The 25,069-nt window shown below is 42.1% G+C and overlaps 1 protein-coding gene across 1 annotated transcript in view; it reads left to right on the plus strand.

Annotated features, from left to right (window-relative positions):
- Positions 1-25,069, plus strand: part of itpk1a (inositol-tetrakisphosphate 1-kinase a) — a 68,841-nt gene that overhangs the window by 5,233 nt on the left and 38,539 nt on the right. The window contains exon 2 of the mRNA XM_070435977.1: positions 5,431-5,455. Within this exon, the coding sequence (XP_070292078.1) occupies positions 5,431-5,455 (25 nt within the window). The remainder of the gene's footprint in view (positions 1-5,430; positions 5,456-25,069) is intronic.

Raw genomic sequence — 25,069 nt, forward strand, 5'->3', positions numbered from 1 at the left:
AACCCTCCCCTATTTTTGGACCAATCACTGACATGTCAGCTGGTCCTTTTGTGGCAGGGCTGAAATGCTGTGGAAATGTTTTTTMGGGGATTCAGTTCATTTGCATGGCAGAGGGACTTTGCAATTCATCTGATCACTCTTCATAACATTCTGGAGTATATGCAAATTGCCATTATACAAACTGAGGCAGCAGACTTWGAAATTTTTTATATTTGTGTCATTCTCAACTTTTGGCCACAACTGTACACATAGTACCCCATAATGTTAGTTTTTTTCCTCCACATTTTTAAGAATAAAGAACTGAAATATCACATTTTATGTAAGTATTCAGACACTACTCAGTAATCACCTTTGGCAGTGATTACATCCTTSAGTCTTCTTCGGTATGACGCTACAAGCTTGACACAGCTGTATTTGGGGAGTTTCTCATTCTTCTCTGCAGATCCTCTCAAGCTCTGTCAGGTTGGATGGGGAGCGTRGCTGCACAGCTATTTTCAGGTCTCTCCAGAGATGTTTGATCAGGTTCATGTCCGGGCTCTGGCCGGGCCACTCAAGGACATTCAGAGACTTGTCCCGAAGCCACTCCTGTGTCTTTGCTGTGTGCTTAATGTCATTGTCCTGTTGGAAGGTGAACCTTCGCCGCAGTCTGAGATCTTGAGTGCTCTGGAGCGGATCAAGGATCTCTCTGTACTCTGTTCCTCAATCCTGACTAGTCTCCTAGTCCATGACGCTGAAAAACATCCCCACAGCACGATGCTGCCACCACCATGCTTCACCGTAGGGATGGTGCCGGGTTTCCTCCAGACCTGACGCTTGGCATTCGGGCCATAGAGTTCAATCTTGGTTTCATCAAACCAGAGAATCTTGTTTCTCATGGTCTGAGTCTTTAGGTGCCATTTGGCAAACTCCAAGTGGGCTGTCATGTGCCTTTTACTGAGGAGTGGCTTCAGTCTGGCCACTACCATAAAGGAATGATTGGTAGAGTGCTGCAGAGATGGTTGTCCTTTTGGAAGGTTCTCCAATCTCCACAGAGAAACTCTGGAGCTCTGTCAGTGTCCATCAGGTGCTTGGTCATCTCCCTGACCGAGGCCCTTCTCCCCCGATTGTTCAGTTTGGCTGGAKGGCCAGCTCTAGGTAGAGTCAAACTTCTTCCATTTTAGGAATGATGGAGGCCACTGTGTTCTTGGAGACCTTCAATGCTGCAGACTTTCTTTGGTACCCTTCCCCAGATCTGTGCCTTGATACAATCCTGTCTCGGAGCTCTAAGGGCAATTCCTTCGACCTCATCTCTTGGTTTTTTATCTGACATGCACTGTCAACTGTGGGACCTTATATAAATAGCTGTGTGCCTTTCCAAATCATGTCCAACCAATAGAATTTTCCACCGGTGGACTCCAAGTTGTAGAAACATCTGAAGGATGATCAATGGAAACAGGATGCACCTGAGCTCAATTTCAAGTCTCATAGCAAATGGTCTGAATACTTAGGTAAATAAGGTATCTATTTTATTTGTATTACTTTTGCAAAAATTTTCTAAACCTGTTTTCGCTTTGTCATTGGATATTGTGTGTGTAGATGGAAGGGGGGACATTTAATCAATTTTAGAATAAGGCTGTTACAATGTGGAAAAAGTCAAGGGGTTTGAATTCTTTGAGTGCACTATAACTTTTATAAATGCCTCATGAATTAGTTCTACTGTCACACCCCATGAGAACCCAAAATATAACATTGTTTTTCTCCAATGTTTGTAAATGTAAACCAACACTGTCATTGCTTTCAAGAGGGTGCAACTTCCTGTAAGTTGGTGTTAAAATTGCTATAAATAGAGTTCACATGAGTCTTTAGTCTAGATATCAGCGGCATGTCTGTTCTACACCATATATGTATATTTGAATGTTCCACAACATAGTGCACTGGCGTACTGAATGTGCAGTGCACTGGCGTACTGAATGTGCAGTGCACTGGCGTACTGAATGTGCAGTGCACTGGCGTACTGAATGTGCAGTGCACTGGCGTACTGAATGTGCAGTGCACTGGCGTACTGAATGTGCAGTGCACTGGCGTACTGAATGTGCAGTGCACTGGCGTACTGAATGTGCAGTGCACTGGCGTACTGAATGTGCAGTGCACTGGCGTACTGAATGTGCAGTGCACTGGCGTACTGAATGTGCYGGGCCCTGCTGTCCCTAGCTGTTTTTGTGGATGGACCAAACCATTCCACGCTAAACCCACCGCCTGATGACAGTCTTCTTGGGCTGACCCAGATCTTGCCTGGAAACCTGTTCAGTCCTCGGGGGCCGGAGTGGGGTCACACTTTTTCCCCATCCTTAGTAAACGCAGCTGATTTGAATCTAACTGCATTCAAAACTGAAGATCATGATTTAGTTGATTATTGGAGTCTGGTGTGTTAGCAAGGGCTGTGGAAAAAGTGGCATAAATTGGCCCCCGAGGACTGTTGCCCATCCTTGACCTAAATAAAAGCATGTCCCAATTGTCATGTTGTAAAATATAACTTGAGACTATTACATATCTATTACGTCAATAATACAGATCTAGCCAAGAGCATATTCAGTAAAAGCTTAACACCTTGCTTGACAGTGCAATGAAGAAGCATCAGACAACTCACATGGATGCTAATGSTAGGTGCTGATTGTTTGGTTTTGAGGCTTTAGTATTTGTAGCATGATGCTCTGTACTCAATACATTGCTGTGTGTTTTACACTCATTTCTATTCTAGTCAATTTGGGCATTTCATTCCAATTTAACTAATTCATTGACCGTTTTAAATTGGTGTGCACTGAATACAATTCATTTCCTGGTTATGTAAACAGACATTTATTCCATTGTCATAGCTTTGTGGATTTATTGGAGAAGGGCTTCTCATGGAATTTGTCAGTCCATAAAGACACCTGTGGTTGAGGTGTCCCCTAAACTTTTTATTTTTTTATATTTAGGTACTTTGACTGTCAGAATAGGATGCTGCTCATTTTGTATATTGCCAGAAGCAACCTAGCAAAATGTTACAGCCCAAATTCAAAATGGATGAAATAAATAAAAAAATTCCCCACCCATCTACACATTACCCCATAATGATAAAGTGAAAATGTTTCAAGTTATTTGGTAAATTTATTAAAAATTAAATGCATATTCAATTTACAAATATTCACAATCCTGAGTCAATACTTCGCAAAAGCCCCTTTGGCGGTGATTATATCTTTTGAGTCTTGTGCAAAGCTGAAACAAACATACCAATCTGGATTTGGGGATTTTCTTCCGTGCCGATTTTCTCAACCTCTGTTACGTTAGATGCGGAGCAGCGGTCAACTGGAATCTTCAAGTCTTTCCACAGGTTTTGGCTGGGCCACTCAAGGACTTTATAACATTCTTGTTCTGAAGCCATTCCAGCGTTGCTTTGGCTGTATGCTTGGTCATTGTTCTGTTGGAATGTAAATCTTTGCCCCAGTCTAAGATCATTTTCACTCTGAAGCAGGTTCTCCAGGATTTGCCTGTATTTGGCTCCATTCATTGCTCCCTCTATCCTTACCAGTCTCCTAGTTACTGCCTCTGAAAAGCATCCCTATAGCGAGATGCTGCCACCACCATGCTTCGAGTTAGGGATGGTTTTAGATAATTWAAAAAAATGTAACCTTTTATTTAACCAGGCAAGTCTGTTAAAAACAAATTCTTATTTACAATGACAGCTTACACCAGCCAAACCCGGACGACGCTGGGCCAATTGTGTGCCGCCCTATGGCACTCCCAATCACGGCCGGTTGTGATACAGCCTGGATTCAAACCAGGGTGTCTGTAGTGACTCCTCTAGCACTGAGATGCAGTGCCTTAGACTGCTGTGCCACTCAGGTGCACAAGTGGGTGATGAGGTGTGCCTGGTTTTCTCCAGACACAGCGCTTTGCATTCAGGCAAGAGTTAAATTTGTATCAGACCACAGAATCTTGCCTTATGTGCTGTCTTTCATGTGCCTTTTTGCAAACTCCAGGCGTGCTGTCATGTACCATTTTTCTCAGGAGTAGCTTCCATCTGGCCACTCCCACACACTCCCATAAACCCCAGATTGGTGAAGTGCAGTAGAGACTGTTGTCTTTCTGGCAGGTTCTCCCATCTCAGCGAAGCAACTCTGTAGTTCTATCAGTGGTCATTAGGTTATTGGTCACCTCCCTGACCAAGGTCCTCCTTGACCGGTTGCACAGTTTGGTTGGATGGCCAGCTTTAGGCAGTCTGAGTAGTTTCATATTTTTTCAATTTCCCGATGATGGAGACTACTGTATTCTTGGAAACTTTCAACACTCTAGAAATAGTTTTATACACTTTCCCAGCTATATGCCTCATCACAATTACATCTCTGAGATCTACAGACATTTCCTTGGACTTCGTGGTGTAGTTTTATTGTCTGACACGTTCAACTGTGGGACCTTATATAGACTGGTGGGTTTCTTTTCCAAATCATGTCCAAACAATTTAATTGGCCAAGGGTGGACTCCTATCAAGTTGTAGTGACGTCTCAAGGATGATCAAAGGTAATTGATGCACCTGAGCTCCATTTGGAGTGTCATAGCAAAGSGGTGTGAATACTCATGTAAATTTAGGTTTCTGTATTTCATTTTTATGAGGTATTTTCATTATGGGGTATTGTGTGMYGYMGGGGGGGGGGGGGTACATTTTAATCCATTTTGAATTCCGGTTGTATCACACAATACTGGAATAAGTTAAGAGYTATGAATACTTTCTGAAGGCTCTGTATACCAACATGTATAACAAGGCAAACGGTAGTGCTTCGACATGTTCTCCTTTTCTATCAAACACCTTTCAGGTTTTTGATCTGCGGATCATGGTACAGGTCTTCATGTTTCAAAATGAATGTACCAGGATAGTCCACTCTGTAACAATAGCCACTGTTTTCCAGAGAGTCCTGATGCAGTACAGTGTACTTTGTTGAATAAATCCGAGAGCCTGTTTTCATGAAATCCCTTTGACTTTTTTTAACTGRGTAGTCATTTCAGAAAAATGTGTGAAGGAGTAGCCTTCACTGTCGTTTGACTGTGTTTGTCAATTCATTATCACATGTAAATCCAGTTAATTTATCTTTTCCAATCAGCTCAACCAATACTGGTTTGACTTTTAGATTAAGTGGAATTTCCCTTTAATTTTCAGTTGACTGCTTGCAAGTCTTGCTAATTGCACACACCTGTGCTTCCATTTGTTTTAAATGGAGGATGATATTCAGTGTGTTACGGCTGGTTTGTCATGCAAGTTTTAATTTAAAATAAACTTTTTTATATCCCCATCTGTCTTGTCAATGTGAGAGGGTATCGGCCAGCTATCTCATAGTAGACATGTTAAAAGGACTTATCTGATGTATTCTCTATTGCCACAAATTTGTAATGAGGATTCCTTTTCTCCTTTTCCCTTAGGAAACGAGGCATAGAAATGGTTCAGGTAAGTTTCTTTTAGACTGTTTATCCTAACCTCACACCAGTCATACTGATGTTTTCTTGTCCTTCAATGCAAGATACAGTTCTGATATGGGGAACCACACCTAACTCAATCCAATTTTATTTGTCGCATGCGCTGAATACAACCTTACAGTGAAATGCTTACTTACAAGCCCTTAACCAACAATGCAGTTTTAAGAAAACACTTATTTTCCATAACACTTTAAGTTAAAAATAACAAATTATTAAAAAGCAGCAGTAAAATAACAGTAGCGAGGCATTATACAGGGGGTACCGGTACAGATTCAATGTTCGGGGGCACAGGTTAGTCGAGGTAATATGTACATGTAGGTAGAGTTAGTGATGGTGTAGAGGTTAAAGGGGGGGGCTTAACTCACAAATTCTGCATGTACTTTTCTGCTACCTCATTAACACTAGAACTGCCAAGACGGTTAATCTGACTGTTTTCAATTTTGTAATTTTAACCTTGAACCCACCAGTCCCTGACTTTTCCTAAATATGTGTATTTTACACTAGCAGTATTTTGAGATAAATATTGTTGGATTCTGGGGTAAACTTTGAACATTTATACTCAGAGTATAGGAACATTAGTTACAAAGGAGACATGAGGGGTGCCATAATGAAGCTTGGGAGGGGCTGAGTGCAGGGAAAACAATCACATGTGACAGTACTGATAAGGGGAGAAACTGTTGAAGGCTAGTATCACTTAGTTCCCTGCTTAGCAAGAATGATGCAATGTTTAGAGATCAGGAGACTCCACCCAAAGTGGGGTATGAATACCACCACGGGGGAAGCAATGTCTTGGTCTGAATTACAGCTGTAACGACCCTTTGGGAAGAATTAAACTTGGTTAAGCTTCTCTAGTGTCCATTAGAACGTAACAATATCATAAGACAACTTTCTGAGCATTTCTACATCAGAGCCATGCCTGTCAAAATGGGTATCAATAGCCACCAGTTTAATAAATCCATTTAATATACACAATCACAAGGGTCATAAACATGATACTAAGGCTATGTATGTAGAACAGAATAGAGTGTTGAGTTTTTATCTGTGCTTAATAGACTTTGGCTGTGCCATGCCAATTAAATTAACTTTAGCAGACATCACACGCTTATTCCTCTGCCCTACCAGTCAACACATACAGTATAACAGAATAAAATAGAAAGGGTATTTTTCCCGAAATGTCTATTGCTGATTCCTTATGTCAAGTCACGCTGCACTGGTTAGGAGTCTCTTAATTCTCACTTTGACAATTGATCATATTTTCACCCATTGTCAATATCATCTTGTCTTAAGGCCACATCTATATGTGTATGACGATGGGTCAATCTCACATTGAAGTTGGTTTTAATATAGTTTAGGTGTAGTTTGGATGGGACATTAGCTGGGAAGGCAACTGTCTTAAGCCTTGTTCACACTGAAGGCATTAATGCTCAAAATCGTTATGGAATACTGACCAAACGTTAAGTTACAGGTGACCACATCAGATCTGTGTGTGTTCAGACGGCAGTCACTTTCTGTCATGGCTACGCTAGTTGTCATAGTAATGACGGGGGTGTGCGCAGTGGCGTAGGCTGATTGGTGCTCACGCTTCATATCACTTAAGTTATGTAGCAAGGTAAGGCAACAATAATGCCTGCCATTGACCTTTCCCAGTTGCTTTGAATGTTCAAAATCAGTCTAAGAACACATTTAAAGCCTCAAAGATAAGATTATCCAACTTCCAAAGCAAGTCCTATTTGGCGAGCCGCAGCTAGCTAGGTAGCCGTTTAGCTTTCTAGCACATTCACTCATTCGTTTGTCAACAATTAACAAGCTAGTTAGCTACCTACCACCTGTTCTTGTCAAACTGTCAGAGTAGCTAGCAAGTAACAAGATATGCTAAATAACATCTAACCACTTGAAGGCAAATAAACCAGATTTGACCATTCAGACAAGTCGCATGGCCAGAAGGTGGCTTGAAATGTCAGATTTCATGCACTTTATGGCTGTTCAGACTGCAGGAAAAATGAACATTTTTACTGATTTACATTTGGTGTCCTGAGGTTTATTACCTATTTTAACACATTTATTCATTTTGCTATTTATTATGGAATATTTACGCAATAGATATCATTGTCAGAATGACCATCATGACCATTCTAGTAGTTAAGGAATTCAATCCCTCTTAAATTACGAGCAACATTTCACCGTCAAAATAGTCCAAATAAATCAAGAAATCTAATTGATTTTGAAGTTTTCGCCGAGGAGGTCTTAATCACTCAATTTTACATCTCCCCAAGGCAGGGTTTCCCAAATTCGGTCCTTGGGACCCCAAAGGGGGCACATTTTAGGTTTTTACCTGAGCGCTACACAGCAGATTCAACTAATCATCAAGCTTAGATTTTTATCAGCTGTGTAGTGCTAGGGCAAAAACATTCACGCTGCGCTAAGGCTTTTTGCGGTATTTCTCAAGTAAAAAAAACGTTTGGAAGAAAGCTAGTAGTGCACTGCGGAGAGTATCCAGTCAGCTGCTGCTGCGCTCAGGACTGATTTTATGAGAACATGTCTAACTTCAGCAAGCTGTCAAACATTGCATATAAAGTATACATGCTGTTTCAGTGCCCACAATCACTAGCTAGTTCCATCTCTCTATGAAGCTAGCTATTAACACATTGAGCAGGCAAGCCACGTTAGCTAAATCAACTTTCAAATCACTGGTGAGTAAAGTGCTTTGGTGCAGTTTTTAAATATTACCGTAGTGTGCATCTGTCTGGCAGTGTTTCATTAAAGCAATAATAAATGAGGCCATGTGTTATGAAATTTGTCATGGCTGTGATGTGATCATACCCACGATGCGACGCAGAGTAACCACCATTGTCTAAAGCAAATTATATTACAAAACAGGTCGCGGCGGGACACGATGCTCACGAATGGCTTTTGAAATGTGGAATATTGACAGGTGGCAGTTGTGATGCAAGGGTGTATCGTTTCAATCATAATTTTGCTAAAATGTGTCAGACTCTTGTGATCACACTCAATCACATCAACAAGTGGCCGCTCGATAAAAGTTTAGGTCAAGGGTTCTTTCAACAACATTGGCGAGGTGTGTCTTATGCAAACAAGTCTGAGGCTCTGCATAATGTGGGCAGGTCTGTCTCTCTCTGTAGATTATGCTGTATGATTGGATAGAGCGCAATCAGCGCATCTGTTTCTCCGTGCATGACTATTCTCCCTTGGTGTTACCATGCACATTTTTGTTGAAAGGATCTGTTTTGATTCAGTTTTGCCTTTCTTAGATCACAATGTATAAGATTACATGGACAAGGGGGACCTGATCCTAGATCAGCACTACTACTGACACACTTGATACATACAGCCCCTGATACCATTACGCTGACTGCAATGATGTAACGGCGCTTCAAGTTAATCTATACGACCAATCACACAATTGAAGTTCCTACACACGCACACCAAAAAACACACATACTGAAGACATTGTTTGCTGTACATTTGTGACGACCCTCTGTCCTGCCAAGTCAAAACTGATTTAAAAAATAAATAATTGTTGCCGAAAGTGAAACTACAGATGGAAGATTTCAGGAAGGTCAGGCGTATGATGTAACATTTATAGTCGGTTTTCAAAATGGAGGCCTGTGTGGAAAGTTGAATAACCTTTCTAGTTGCAAAGACTCTGGGGATATGCCATATACTCTGAAATAGAATTTCTCATCGTTGACGCAAACTGCAAGGAAGGGTAAAAATGTGAATTGGATCATATTGGTAGGTCAAATCATTTTAGCTTACTGTAAGAGGAACATTGCAGTCTTCATCTGGTTTTGGTAGACATCAAATAAAATGTTATTGGTCACATACACATGGTTAGCAGATGTTAATGTGAGTGTAGCGAAATGCTTGTGCTTCTAGATCCGACAGTGCAGTAATATCTAACAATTTCACAACTACCTAATACACACGTAAAGGGATGGAATATGTACATATAAGTATATGGATGCGTGATGGCCGAGTGGCATAGCCAAGATACAATAAATGGTATAAAATACAGTATATACAAATGAAATTAGTTATTAAACTAGTTATTCATTTATTAAAGTGGCTAATGATTTGAGTCTGTAGGCAGCAGCTTCTGTGTTAGTGATGGCTGTTTAACAGTCTGATGGCCTTGAGATGGAAGCTGTTATTCAGTCTCTGGCCCAGCTTTGCTGCACCTGTACTGACCTCATCTTCTGGGTGAACAGGCAGTGGCTCGGGTGGTAAGCATTTCACTGTAAGGTCTACACCTGTTGTATTCGGCGCATGTGACAAATAAAATGTGATTTGTTGTCCTTGATCTTTTTGGCCTTCCTCTGACATTGGGGGCTGTAGGTGTCCTGGAGGGCAGGTAGTTTCCCCCTGGTGATGTGTTGTGCAGACCGCACCATCCTCTGGAGAGCCTTGCGGTTGAGGGCGGTGCAGTTGCCGTTCCAGGCAGTGATACAGCCCGACAGGATGCTCTCAATTGTGCCTCTGTAAAGGTTTGTGGGTTTAGGTAACAAGCCAAATTTCTTCAGTCTCCTGAGGTTGAAGAGGCGCTGTTGCGCCTTCACCACACGGTCTGTGTGGGTGGACAATTTCAGTTTGTCCGTGATGTGTGCGCCGAGGAACTTAACTTACCACCTTCTCCACTACTGTCCCGTCTGGATAGGGGGGTGCTCCCTCTGCTGTTTCCTGAAGTCCACGATCATCTCCTTTGTTTTGTTGAGGTTGAGTGAGAGGTTGTTTTCCTGACACCACACTCCGAGGGCCCTCACCTCCTCCCTGTAGGCTGTCTCGTCGTTGTTGGTAATCAAGCCCACTACTGTTGTCGTCTGCGCATGCTCTGAGTACGCGGCTAGGAATGCCGTCTGGGCCAGCAGCTTTGCAGGGGTTAACACGTTTAAATGACTTAAGTCGGCCACGGAGAAGGAGAGGGGGGGCCCGCAGTCCTTGTTAGCGGGCCCCGTCGGTGGCATTGTATTACACTCAAAGCGGGCAAAGGTGTTTAGTTTGTCTGACGTGGTTGGTTTTCTTTTTGTAGTCTGTAATTGCCTGTAGACCCTGCCACATARGTCTCGCGTCTGGGCAGTTGAATTGCGACTTTGTCCTGAAACCGTCATTTTGCTTGTTTGATTACCTTGCGGCAGGAATAACTACTGTTTAATATTCGGCCATATTCCTAGTCATCTTTCCATGTGGAATGTGGTGGTTCGCTTTCAGTTTTGCGCAAATGCTGCCATCTATCCACGGTTTCTGGTTAGGGTAGGTTTTAATAGTCAAAGGGGGTACAACCTCTCCAATGCACAAATCAGTGTTATTCTCTGAGGCTTCCCGGAACATTTCCCAGTCCGTATAATCAAAACAATCTTGAAGCGTGGATTCCGATTAAACAGACCAGCGTTGAATGGTTCTAGTCGCGAGTACATCCTGTTTGAGTTTCTGCCTGTAGGAGCAAAATGGAGTCGTGGTCGGATTTGCCGAAGGGAGGGTGGGGGAGGGCCTTGTATGCATCGCGGAAGTTAGAGTAGTAGTGGTCCAGTGTATTGCCTGCACGCATGCTACAGTCATTGTGCTGATAGAATTTAGGGAGCCTTTTTCTCAAATGAGCTTTGTTAAAATCCCAGGCAACAATAAATGCAGCCTCAGGATATATGGTTTCCAGTTTACATAGTCCAGTGAAGTTCCTTGAGAGCTGTCGTGGTATCTGCTTGGGGGGGGTTATACACGGCTGTGACTAATCGAAGAGAATTCTCTTGGTAGATAATGCGGTCGGAATTTGATTTTAAGGAATTCTAGGTCAGGTGAACAAAAGGACTTGAGTTCCTGTATGTTGTTATGATTACACCATGAGTCGTTAATCATGAGCATGCACCCCCGCCCTTCTTCCCAGAGATGTTTACCCATGAAGGAACCCGGTGGCTGTACCGACTCCGACAATATATCCCGAGTGAGCCATGTTTCCGTGAAACAGCAAATGTTACAATCTCTGTCTCTCGAAGGCAACTCGTGCCCTAATTTCATCCACCTTGTCGTCTAGAGACTGGACATCGGCGAGTAATATACTCGGAAGCGGTTGGTGTGCACGCCTCCGAAGTCTGACCAGGAGGCCGCTCCGTCTACCCCTTCTCCCCKGACGTTGTTTGGCTCGGKCWCTGGGATTAGATCCAATGTCCTGGGTGGTGGTCTGAACAAAGGATCCGCTTCGGCAAAGTCGTATTCCTGGTCGTAACTTTGGTAAGTTGACGTCGCTCTTAGAGCCAACAGTTCTTCCCGGCTGTATGTAATAACATTTAAGATTTTCTGGGCTAACAATGTCAGAAATAATACATAGGAAACTATGCAGTATTTTTTWTTTTTTTTTAAGGGCTCAAAGTGAGGAACAAACCTTTGTCAGAGCCATCTTGCTACCCACATTGCCCCTAAGCACAGATACAGGGTGGATTTTAAGACCGATTGATGGACTATTCAATTAGTTCCATTGGTGTCAGGAAAGCTCAATCAAGCGCAGCTGAAGTATTTGGGGGGGGGGGGACACTTTGATCCCAGGTCATTTTTACATGCTAGGGGTTAAGGTAAAGATTAGTTGGGGAAAGCAGATCCTACTTCTGCAGTGAACGGCAATGACTGTTTGGTACCCGGTTTCCATAATTGTAATCAATGATTGAAGACATGTTTTGAATGACTTAATGGTGCCAATCATGTTGCTTTTTATGGCCCTTCTAATTGCAACATTAGGGAGTTACAAATTATCTGTGTGGCTCCTGGAATGAATGATTGAGAGATTAGAGAGCTGGTCCTCTTTAGATCAGTTGGCAGAGCATGGCGCTTGCAATGGCAGAATAGTGGTTTTGATTCCCGGGACCACCTGTACGTAAAGTGTATGACTGTTAGTCTCTCTTTGGGGGCCCTGCCCATTCTACATTTATTTAGATATGCAATCACCAGCATAGTTGCTTTAACTAATCAGATGCTTGAAGACTAGTTGAATCAAGTGTTGGAGTGAACCAAATGTGTAATGGCCGGGTGGGGGGATGGGTGTGTTTGTGTCTAACGACCAAGCTGGGGAACACTGGGGTCATAGAATTGTACCGAGGCAGCTCTAGAAAAAATTATTCTTTAAGCTTACGATGTGCTTGAAGTGAGTGCTATCGTTTTTATATATTTGGAGCAGAGCGGAAGTCACTAGTGTCTTGGCGGGTTTAAGCAGAGGTTAGAATCTCTCCAATTCCACAACACACTGGCTTTGTCCCAAATTGTACCCTCTTCCCTAATTATTTAGAATGTGCTATTCAGAATGTGGTTAAATCTTGTATAAGTTCCCAATAAAAATTAGCTGCATGAGTACTACATAATATAACATGCTCATCATATTTGTATACAATTGCATGTTTAAATGCCCCTGGTCTCGAAGGGGACACAAACTGAACATTGTAGGGCGGCAGGTAGCCTAGTAGTCAATGTTGGGCCAGTAACCGAAAGGGTGCTAGTTCGAAACGGTGAGTAAAATCTGTCTGTGCCCTTGAGCAAGTAGTGCTGAGCGATTTGAGAGCTTTTTGGGGTCTGTTTTGAGTATTTTAAAAATCATGGTTTCGATAATGCATATGTCTAAAAAAATATTATGTGGGTTTAATGCTGTAACGACAGAAAACAATTAATACATGTCCCATTATGGTAGTAACTGCCCATTACTGCTTATCACTTATTAACCATTTATTCACATTACTTTAAAGTATTTCAGTGGTGTAGGCCTATTACTTTTTATTTCATTCTAAGTCATCTAATCTTTAAATAGCTGCTGCCTATGCTGTCTGACAAAATTGCTATTTTTACTTGTTCTTCAAAGTAAATAAGGCATACTTTTATGACTGCTGAATATGAACTATCTTAGGTCATGTATTTTCAGGTAGAGATACTTTGCAAAGCAACTGCTCCATCCCACTTGAGTGTTCTGTCTTCAGACAAGTACGGTGGATTCGGGAAGTATTCAGACCCCTTCACTTTTTCCACATTTTGTTACGTTACAGCCTTATTTAATAAAATAATGTCCTTCATCAATCTACACAATATCCCATAATTAAAACTCAAAAACAGGTTTTTATAAATTTTTGTACATTTATTACAAATCAAAAACGGGTTTCTTATTTACGTAAGTTTTCAGACCCTTTGCTATGAGACTCGCAATTAAGCTCAGGTGCATCCTGTTTCCGTTGATCATCCTTGATGTTTCTACAACTTGATTGGAGTACACCCGTGGTAAATTCTGTTGATTTGACATGATTTGGAAAGGCACACCTGTCTATATAAGGTCCCACAGTTGACAGTGCATGTCAGAGCAAAAACCAAGCCATGAGGTCGAATGAGTTGTCCGTAGAGCTCTGAGACAGGATTGTGTCGATGCACAGATCTGGGGAAGGGTACCAAAGCATTTCTGCAACATTGAAGGTCCCCAAGAACACAGTGGCCTCCATCCTTCTTACATGGAAGTTTGAAACCACCAAAACTCTTCCTAGAGCTGGCTGCCCGGCCAAACTGAGCAATCGGGGGAGAAGGGCCTTGGTCAGGGAGGTGACCAAAAACCCAATGGTCACTCTGACAGAGCTCCAGAGTTCCTCTGTGGAGATGGGAGAACCTTCCAGAAGGACAACCATCTCTGCAGCACTCCACCAATTAGGCCTTTCTGGTAGAGTGGCCAGACGGAAGCCACCCCTCAGTAAAAGGCACATGACAGCCTGTTTGTAAATTACTCTCACACCATGAGAAACAAGATTCTCTGGTCTCATTAAACCAAGATAAAACTCTTTGGCATGAATGCCAAGTCTCACATCTGGAGGAAACATGGCACCGTCCCTACGGTGAAGCATGGTGGTGGCAGCATAATGTTGTGGGAATGTTTTTCAGCGGCAGGGACTGGGAAACTACCTAGGTTCGAAGGAAAGATGAACGGAGCAAAGTACAGAAAGATCCTTGATGAAAACCTGCTCCAGAGCACTCAGGACCTCCGACTGGGTCGACAGTTCACTTTCCAACTGGACAACAACCCTAGGCACACAGCCAAGACAACACATGAGTGACTTCGGGACAAGTCTCTGAATGTTCTTGAGTGGCCCAGCCAGAGCCCGGACTTGAACCTGATCAAACCTCTCTGGGGAGACCTGAAAATAGCTGTGAAGCGACGCTCCCCATCCAACCTGACAAAAGCCTGAGGGAGTATGCAGAGAAGAATGGGAGAAACCCCCCAAATACAGGTATGCCAAGCTTGCAACGTCATACCCAAGGCTGCAATCTCTGCCAAAGGTGCTTCAACAAAGTAATGGGTAATGAGTAATGGGTCTTAATATATTTTTATTTAACTAGGCAAGTGAGTTAAGAACAAATTGTTATTTACATTGACGGCCTACCCCGTTCAAACCCAGACGACGCTGGGCCAATTGTGCACCGCCCTATGCGACTCCCAATCACCGGATGTGATACAGCCTGGATTTGAACCAGGGACTGTAGTGACGCCTCTTGCACTGAGATGCAGTGCCTTAGACCTTTGCGCCACTCGGAAGCCATGTTTGTATATGTGATATTTTAGTACTTTTTTTTATTTATTTTTTTTACTTTCTAAAAACCTGTTTTTGCTTTGTCTTTATGGGGTATTGTGTGAAGATTGGGGGCAACAATTTAATACGTTTTAGAATAAGGCTGTAAAGTAAATTTCCATGCCTACTGCCAGAATGTCCATCAGAGCTGTTGCCAGGTAATAGAATGGTTATTTCTCAACCATAAGCCGCCTCCAACGTTGTTTTAGCAGTAAGTCCAACCGGCCTCGCATCCGCAGACCATGTGTATGGCGTCGTGTGGGTGAACAGTTTGCTGACGTTGTGGGGTTACGGTACGGGCAGGCATAAGCTACGGACAACAAACACAATTGCATTTTATCGATGGCAATTTGAATGCACAGAGATACCGTGACAAGATCCTGAGGCCCATTGTCATGCCATTTATCTGCGGCCTTCACCTCATGTTTCAGCATGATGATGCACGGCCCCATGTCGCAAGGATATGTACACAATTCCTGAAGCTGAAAATGTCCCAGTTTTTCCCTGGCTTGCATGCTCACCAGACATTGGGATTGACATGTGACAGCTTTTTCCAGTTCCTTCCAATATCCAGCAACTTCGCACAGCCATTGAAGGGGAGTGGGACAACATTCCACAGGGCACAATCAACTGCCTGATCAACTCAATGCTAAGGAGATGTCGCGTTGCATGAGGCGAATGGTGATCACACCAGATACATACTGGTTTTCTGATCCATGCCCCTAACTTTTTTTTTAATGATATATGACCAACAGATGCAAATCTGTATTCCCAGTCATGTGAAATCCATAGATTAGGGCCCAATGAATGTATTTCAAATGACAGATTTTCCTTTTATGAACTGTAACTCAACTTTAAAATTGTAGCATTTTTTTTCAGTATACATCGCACTGTTCGGGCTTGATCTGACTGATCTCTAGATAAACTGCAGTGAGAATGTGTGTTGAGCTCAGGGGGGCAAAAAACAAACAAAATGTATTTCAACTGATGTCGTCAATGAGTTTTGAAACTGAAAAATAACATTACAGTATATCACTCAGCACTATAAGCAAGGCACTTAACCCTAATTGCTCCAGGCTGACCCTGGCTGTGACCCCACGCTGAGGGTGTATCAGGGGGTGTTGTGATATGCAAAAATCAAATGTCCAGTTCACACATGTATATAATACACACATGTATAAGCACCCACCAAATTATTATAATGTATTATTAGACGTCACGATTTAAGAGCTGGCATGATTGCTTAATCTAAGTGTCATTCACGTCTGTTCTATATCATATTTCTTTCTGAATGTTCCATGTGGATTATGTGATGCAGCCCTTGTCTAATGATCACAGGCAGTATACAAGGTACATGTAATGCTTGAATCCTTAATGGTGAAACTGCCACGTCTGTTTGGGATATTACAACAAAGTTATTTACCACACTGCTGGATGCTCCTCGCCTCCGTTTTGTTAACAGAATAAAAATGATCAAGCCCCTGGGGCGAACAGTGTCGCTGTTTCACATTAATACAGAGTTGATTTTTATGAATCACTAGGTGTTAAAAAATAGGTGGGTTAACGCGGATCACCATTTGCTGTGAGTAAAGTAATGCTCCCTATATTTTAGATGTATTTTTCCTCAATAGGTGGGTAAACTCCTACGTAAAATAAACGGTGCATAAACAGCGTTTACGTGTGTTCACACTACTGCTCGCATGCAATCCTTATACAGAATTGGGCCTAAGTCTCACCAATATTATTATACTTTTTTTTATTTTGGGCTTCTGTTATCCTGTTTGCACATTAAAGGTGTGTAAATTTGACTTTTGCTTGTAATTTGCAACATTTGCAAGACCACTTTATCACAATGACATGGTTCTGTGTTAAACTGATGAAGTACAGGTAACTGCCAAAATAAAGGAAACACTAACATAGTGTCTAGGGAGTTGTGCCAGAACAGCTTCAATGCACCTTGGCATAGATTCTACAAGTGTCTGGAACTCTATTGGAGGGATGTGACACCATTCTGCCACGAGAAATTCAATTTGGTGTTTTGTTGATGGTGGAAAACGCAGTCTCAGACGCTGCTCAAGAATCTCCCATAAGTGTTCAATTGGGTTGAGATTTGGTGACTGAGATGACCATTGCATATGGTGGACATTTTGTTTTCATGCTCATTAAACCATTCAGTGACCACTTGTGTCCTGTGGATGGGGGCATTGTCATCCTAAAGTATGGGGGCATAGTCAGGGTAGCCAAAATATTGGCCTGGCCAGCATTTTATACATGACCCTAAGCATGATAAATTTGATCTTGCAATGTGTATACATTTGAAGTTTCATTGCCGTCTGTCCATTTTGAAAAGATGTCCTGGGAACTGTCCCAAAGTCAGCATGTCTTTTGTTTGAAGAAGGTAGATGTGAAAGGCTATGGAACCACTTTTCTATAAGCTCTCTCTGGGACCTGCCGCATCTACGCAAACGCACCTGTCACACTCGCATGCACAGACATTTAAATGTGCATCAACAAATAAACGAGCACAGTCACGTGTGCATAGACATAAAAATGTCAGAAKATTTTTAATCTAAGCAATTTGAGTACAGTTGTGTACATTGATTGTGATGCCAACCACCTAGGGTTGAGTTTTATCTATGGACGTGAACAGGATTAAGATGTATTTTATACGTTTGGTCTGGCAGTAGCGCTGCTTCCAACTCCAGACCACACGTTGCTCTAGGAGACCGGAGTTTGATCCCCAGCTCTGCCACTCTCATGACTATCTTCACCCCAGTCTTGCAATGGGTAATTTTATACCTACAGTTACATGCAATAAAAAGTTAGGTTGCGCTGCAGTACTGGCCAAATAATCACTGCAATGCGTCTTCTAGTGATGGCTTGTCACCACCACCAAACCTGTTGTAAAAACTGTTTTAGTGCCCGCAACTTTACCATAATGTACCGATTTGTAATGGCTTTAGGGCTTCCCTCCAGCTGTTTACCGTCTGCCAGACAGTTCAGCTGATAACAAAGAAGAAGCACTTTTCTCTGTCCTCTCAGCCTGGATTTGTTCTTTAACAATGATTGTGACTAAATGTTAACAATTGTTTATCCCATTTTTGTTGAAGTAGCCTATCATTCGCAAAAAGAGACTTGGGCTACTATGTTTTAGTGCAACTATTGTTCGGACGCTACCGATGCACCTTATGTGGGAACTAACAATGGTCTTAATGCTACCAAGATACTAGAAAACCATTTGAACAAATCCACATTATTGTATTGAAGTAAGAGTGGACTTTGAGTAGGTTCCTTGTCACATGTCATCCTTGGGCGGGGAACACCCAGTCATAGGTCGGCTGTCACAAGACACTAAATAAATATTTGTTAATGATCAACTTGTTGCGTTAGTGGTAAGCTATAGAACACTGCTCAATTAGGCATGGTCTAATACTTACTTTCTTCACTTTTAACGTGAGTCTTGTTTTTTTCRGTGGGTTTTTGTTGGACCCTTTGTGCTTAGAGTATTCCATCAGGCAACAGTAAATTACACTTTTATAAAAAAAGATGCTACCTAAACCGGTTTTTCGGTTCCCATAGGAGAACCCTTGGAAGAACTCTTTTTGGTAGAACTCTTTCCACAGAGGGTTGTACCTGGAACCAAAAATGGGTTCTCCTATGGGAACCCATTGTGAGTGTCGCAACGCGCATGCCCCACTCACCTGAACTCTCCTTTTCAGCCACCTATTTCCTGTCTTTGAGAGATGCAAAATCCACTAGTCACTTTAATATGACTCTGTTGTCATTACAAATGTTTCCGCAGTCGTTATGTTATGGGCGGACTTAGTGATTTGGAGGCAGAGGGCATATCAATTACAGAAGTATTCATACCTCTGAGTCAATGCATGTTAGAATCACCTTTTGACAGTGATTACAGCAGTGAGTCTTTCTGGGTAAGCCTGAAAGAGCTTTGCACACCTGGATTGTACAATAACATGAAGCAGCCACCACTATGCTTGAAAATATGGGGTGGTACTCAATGTATTGGATTTGAAGTATTACTTTTAGTGCCTTYTTGCAAACAGAATGCATGTTTTGGAATATTTTTATTTTGGACAGGCTTCCTTTTCGCTCTGTCAATTAGGTTCGTATTGTGGAGTAACTACAATGTTTTCTCCTATCACAGCCATTAAACTCTGTTTTAAAGTCACAATTGGCCTCATGGTGAAATCCCAGAGTGGTTTCCTTCTTCTCCGGCAACAGAGTTAGGAAGGACACTTGTATCTTTGTAGTGATACACCATCCAAAGTGTAATTAGTAACTTTACCATGCTCAAAGGTATATTCAATGTCTGCTTTTTTATTTATATTTAGGTTTACCATAGCAAAGGGGTTGAATACTTATTGACTCAAGACATTTCAGCTTTTTAATTTAACATTTAAAAAAACATTATTCCACTTTGACATTATGGGTTATTGTGTGTGTAGGCCAGTGACCGTCTCAATGTAATCCATTTTAAATTCAGTCTGTAACACAACTATGTGGAAAAGGTGTGAATACTTTCTGAAGGTGGTTGTATGGCCTAATTCACTTTTTTGAAGGCCTTTTTCATTGTCAATGTGGCCTCACTAACCTGGCAGTGGTGGAAAAATTCTTCAATTGTCATACTTGAGTAAAAATTAACTGTGATCGTTCCAGAGGGGACCGGTTCAAGAAAGGGTTAACAAAATCCTGCCTCAATACAGAGCACTTCACTTACAAACCAAAGATACTTTCCATAATCACCTAATTAAATGGTCTTTTGTGGCTAATCTTGGCTTTGGCTCGCTGTACCGGGAATCACTCATAAATTCTTCATTTAAGCTGTTCTTGGTCTTTCAATGTTCTGTCCTTTGTTCTATGTTCCTCCTTATTTCTTTGTCCGTTCCTTTCTCCATTCTCTTTTTTTTCTCATGCGTAATAGCCTCGTCCTTTGCCTTGCGCCGGTAATAAGGGATGCTTTCGGGGATTCCCGGAGTGTCCCCGCCCCTCTGACTCCATTTGGCCCCCAAACCTCTGGATGGTTCACAATACCCTAATAGAAAATTACTCTTGTGAAAGTCACTTTTTTACTTTTAAGTAGTATTTTACTGGTAATCTGGTTTAAAATGTTCTTAAGTACAGTGGTGGAAGAGTACTCCATTGACAGACTTGAGTAAAAGTACAAAGTAAATGCTACAAATTTATTTTATAGCCCTTCTTACATCAGCTGATATCGCAAAGTGCTGTACAGAAACCCAGCCTAAAACGACAAACAGCAAGCAAACCAGACTTTACACCACTAACCTGGGCACAGTGGCCAGGCAAAATGCCCCCTTCCTCTCCATTTCCTTTTCTACGTTGAATCTTCCCGCAGATTTTGCTGCTGCTGAACCAACCTGCTGAGGCAAGACCGAATAAGAGTGATGCGCTGAGCAAGCCCACGACAGTGGGTCGTGTAGGGTTGTGGGTCCTTGAGCGGAGCATGCAGAGGGGGGCCTCAATTTGAGAAATTATTAGTATTTATACACTACCATTCAAATGGTTGGACACTTACTCATTCAAGGGTTTAACTTTTTTTTTCTACATTGTTGAATAATAGTGAAAACAAACTATGAAATAACACGTGTTAAACAAATCGAAATATATTTTAGATTGTTCAAAGTAGCCACCCTTTGCCTTGATGACAGCTTTGGACACTCTTGGCATTCTCTCAACCAGCTTCATGAGCTAGTCACCTGGAATGCATTTCAATTAACAGGTGTGCCTTAAATACATTTGTGGCATTTCTTTCCTCAATGCGTTTGAGCCAATCAGTTGGGTTGAGACAAGGTAGGGTTGGTATACAGAAGGTGGCCCTATTTTGTAAAAGACCAAGTCCATATTAATGCAAGAACAGCTCAAATAAGCAAGCCAAACAACAGTCCATTACTTTAAGACGTGAAGTTCAGTCAATCCGGAAAATGCCGACCTGCTGCAAAGAAACCACTACTAAAGGACACCAATAAGAAAAGACTTGCATGGGCCAAGAAACACGAGCAATGGACATTAGACTGGAAATCCTGTCCTTTTGGTCTGATGAGTCCAAATTTGAGATTTTTGCTTGCAACCACCCTGTCTTTCTGAGACGCAGAGGTGGTGAACGGATGATCTCCGCATGTGTGGTTCCCACCGTGAAGCATGGCGGTATGAGTGTGTGGGGGTGCTTTGCTGGTGACACTGTCAGTGATGTATTTAGAATTCAAGGCACACTTAACCGACATGGCTACATTTACATTTTACATTTAAGTTATTTAGCAGACGCTCTTATCCAGAGCGACTTACAAATTGGAAAGTTCATACATATTCATCCGCATTCTGCAGCGATACGCCTCCCCATCTGGTTTGTGCTTAGTCCCACTATCATTTGTTTTTCAATAGGACAATAAATCCAACACACCCCAGGCTGTGTAATGGCTATTTGACCAAGAAGGAGAGTGATGGAGTGCTGCATGAGATGACCTGGCCTCAACCCAATTGAGATCGTTTGGGATGAGTTGGACCACAGAGTGAAGGAAAATCAGCCAACAAGTGCTCAGCATATGTGGGAACTCCTTCAAGACTGTTTGAAAAGCATTCCAGGTGACTACCTCATGAAGCTGGTTGAGAGAATGTGCAAAGCTGTCAAGGACAATGGTGGCTACTTTGAAGAATCTCAAATAATATATTTTGATTTAACACTTTTTTTGGGGGGGCGTTACTACATGATTCCATATGTGTTCATAGTTTTGATGTCTTCGCTATTATTCTACAATGTAGAAAATAGTAAAAATAATAAGTCTTGAATGAGTAGGTGTCAACTTTTGACTGGTACTGTATATGTTATTAGTATTTTTGTATTATGCCCAGCTCATGAGGCCCCTTGATGTGAGGCCGGTAAATGAGCTCAATGGAATACATTGTGCTTCGTCTGGAATTTAAAGCACGGTCTCAACACTTGCATCACAAGAAATAACTTGATTTTGGTGGGTGGATTTTTTTTGTACAATTGTAAAAAAAAAAATGTTTTTAGTTTAGTACAGTTGAAATGTTTACAAATTAGATGCATTGAATGAAAGCAACTTCCGAAAAGGAACACTTGGATTATAGGGATGTAAGTATAGGTGGGTGTAATCTAGAGCCAAGCGTTTAGATCTGCAATCGTGTGAGTATCCCTTTCTTTACACACTTGTTGAATTATGCAAGTGGACAACGGAAATTGAGGCAGTCTAGACGGCGCAGGTAGGCCTAGACCAAGCAGGTTTTTGGTGGTTGCAGCCCTGTGCATCCGCTTTATATTAATGTATGCAAATAAATCCAGCATATATGAAAATGAGGCACAGTTTTCTTGATTTTTATCACAAAGTATAAAAACTAATATACTAAAATGTATGAGTGCATTACAAGAAACTTGCATTTTACAATAAATGTAATACCCGAATTCTCACCATTACCTGAACTCCATTATTTGTCTGCCAGTACATTGTTTTATGTGCTGTAATTCAGTCAATATCTGATTAGATTAAAAACATTTAACAGCTGGAGTATTTTAATCCATTGTCCAACTGTTGCTTTTAAATTCACAATTTTGAGTGTTGCTACAGTAAAGCCAGCCCCAAATGTCTTGCAGATTATAGTTTGCGGAGTAAGTCTACGTATTTGAGATTCCTTATGTAATGAAAAGTGCTATATAAAATATTTTATTATTACTTTAAGTCAGGGTTCCCCAACTAGTAAGGATAACTGAGCTGGGATTGGGTCATTAATAAATCTTTGTTTCAATGCAGCCTTTTAATGCTGTGAAAGGATTCAGGAACCCAAATTATTTGGGTGGATCCCTTCCTCCTTTATGAAACGAGCTTTGTTTCCAGAAGGGATCAAAATTGTCAATCAATGTTACACCCATAGCTGCAATAGTCTCGTAGCCAGTTATGGAGGGCTAAAAGTCTGCTGAAATGTTCAATGCCACGATTTAGGGAGGGCACAGGGCCAGATATTATGGGGCGGTTGTTTGTGTCAAGCAGAGACCCAATAAAAAATATAAAAAAATTAATCCATTTTTTACCTTTTAACAAGGCAAGTCAGTGAAGAACAAATTCTTGTTTACAATGACGGCCTACCCCGGCCAAACCCGGATGACGCTGGGCCAATTGGGAGTCCCATAGGGTGGCGCACAATCACGGCCGGATGTGTTGAAGCTTGGAATCGAACCAGGGACGGTAGTGACMCCTCTTGCACTGAGATGCAGTGCCTTAGACCACTGCAGCTGTTCTGAGCTGCCCTTCATAGTTCATGTGAGATTCAATGTCATTATGATAGACTGTTTGCTGATGCAGTTTTAAAATATTTGGGGGCAGCTTATTGATGTCCTGTGCTCCTGGATAGCATAACGTTTTTGCTCCAGGGACTGAGTAATTTCTTACCATTTGAACTGCCCAATACGACGGCTGGAGAAGGGGATGGGGAAATCCGCCCATTCCTCCCACAATTTGTGGAACATTTCACAGGCCCACGAGAAGCAGGATAGCATTCGCCTGCTGCTCCCAGTGATAGGTCCAGACCTCCCAGAGCAGGCAGTACCCAGTCAGATCGGAGAGAGGGAAAGGAGTGGAATTCGACAACTAAGCTGCTGCTGGAGTCCGCGTAGTTGGACACAGGCAGTCCCAGCGACGAAGGCGCAGGTAGATCAGGCACCAGTGCGGCGAAGCTATTCCACATGTCAATCTGCTCAGAACGTCTAGCAGACACTCCAGTCCGCTTAGCAGCATGCCGTTGCCTTCGATTTCCACAACTTGTAACATTGTTCCAATCAGCGCTGGTTCCATCTTCTTGCTGTTCTCCGTCTACTCCACTACGCAATGGAGAAGCAGATGGAGGAGACTTCCTTGGTAGGCAAGTTCCGGTAGCKCAGGCCATTCAGATAGGGACTGATGACAAGGTAGGGATACATCCATCAGGCCCGAGCGGTTTGTCGCCACGAGTTAAGAACGAGAGTTCCAGTTTGCGTTTTCCCCGTAAGTTAACACAGAATTTGCTTGCCAAGGATAGCCACCTCAAGCCTGTAATCCTCCGCAAGCAAACAATTCCCACATTGGAACTTCAGATCGTCAATATTTTCCCGGGCAAGAGCATAATAAACACTGCTTCTACAGCGCTGGAATGGTTCGTTAGCTATTCCAGGCGAAGCGGGTGCCATTGCAACCTGGCTAGCTAGTAGCAGGTGTTGACAAACACTTATAAACAAAAAATTAAACTTTGGAAAGGAGGTCGAGGCGCAGGAGGTAGCCGAGTTAATGACAGGTCATTTTAAAGCATTTACACCACCTGCCTTGTTCAAGATTCATTGGATTCCTATCTCCTTTTTTATAGTATCTTTGGCAACAGCACCATGCAATGCACTAAAGAGGCAGACACCTGGCCAGACCTCGTTTCCAAAGTTGTATTTTGTTCATAAGTGTTTGTCAACACCTGCTAGACCCTCTGTTAAATTACACATTTCTCGAGGTAGGAATTTCGCAAAAAGATGTTAAAAGGCTCATTCGAGAAAGCACCCTCCCGAGTTATGCCATCGAACAGAATTGAAATCTGAAATCATCTGTCATACATGTCAATCTAAAAGTCGTATTCCTGTTAACTTCCAGTGTAGTGAGAGCGACTTTATCACAGTGCTACGTCATACCAGACGGAWTTCTGCCTGCTCGAATGCCAATAACAGATACACATGAACTGATCCAGGGAATCGATATAACATCAGAGATAATAACATTCAAAATGGGTGAACTTTTCTTTTTAAGGTTTATGTAATAGCTGATTACTCGTSAGTTATTGTGCCACGATCACGTCCCCTCTTTTTATCGCCTCTTCTCTTGAATTCCTTGGTCTTCATTATTACCATATCATTGCCTGAGCCACCTCCCCATTACTACAGACATGACCCTTCTTTATCAATGTTTTTGGGTGTAGGCAGATAAGATACAATG

This window comes from Salvelinus sp. IW2-2015, linkage group LG28 (genome assembly GCF_002910315.2).
Source record: "Salvelinus sp. IW2-2015 linkage group LG28, ASM291031v2, whole genome shotgun sequence".
NCBI lineage: Eukaryota > Metazoa > Chordata > Actinopteri > Salmoniformes > Salmonidae > Salvelinus > Salvelinus sp. IW2-2015.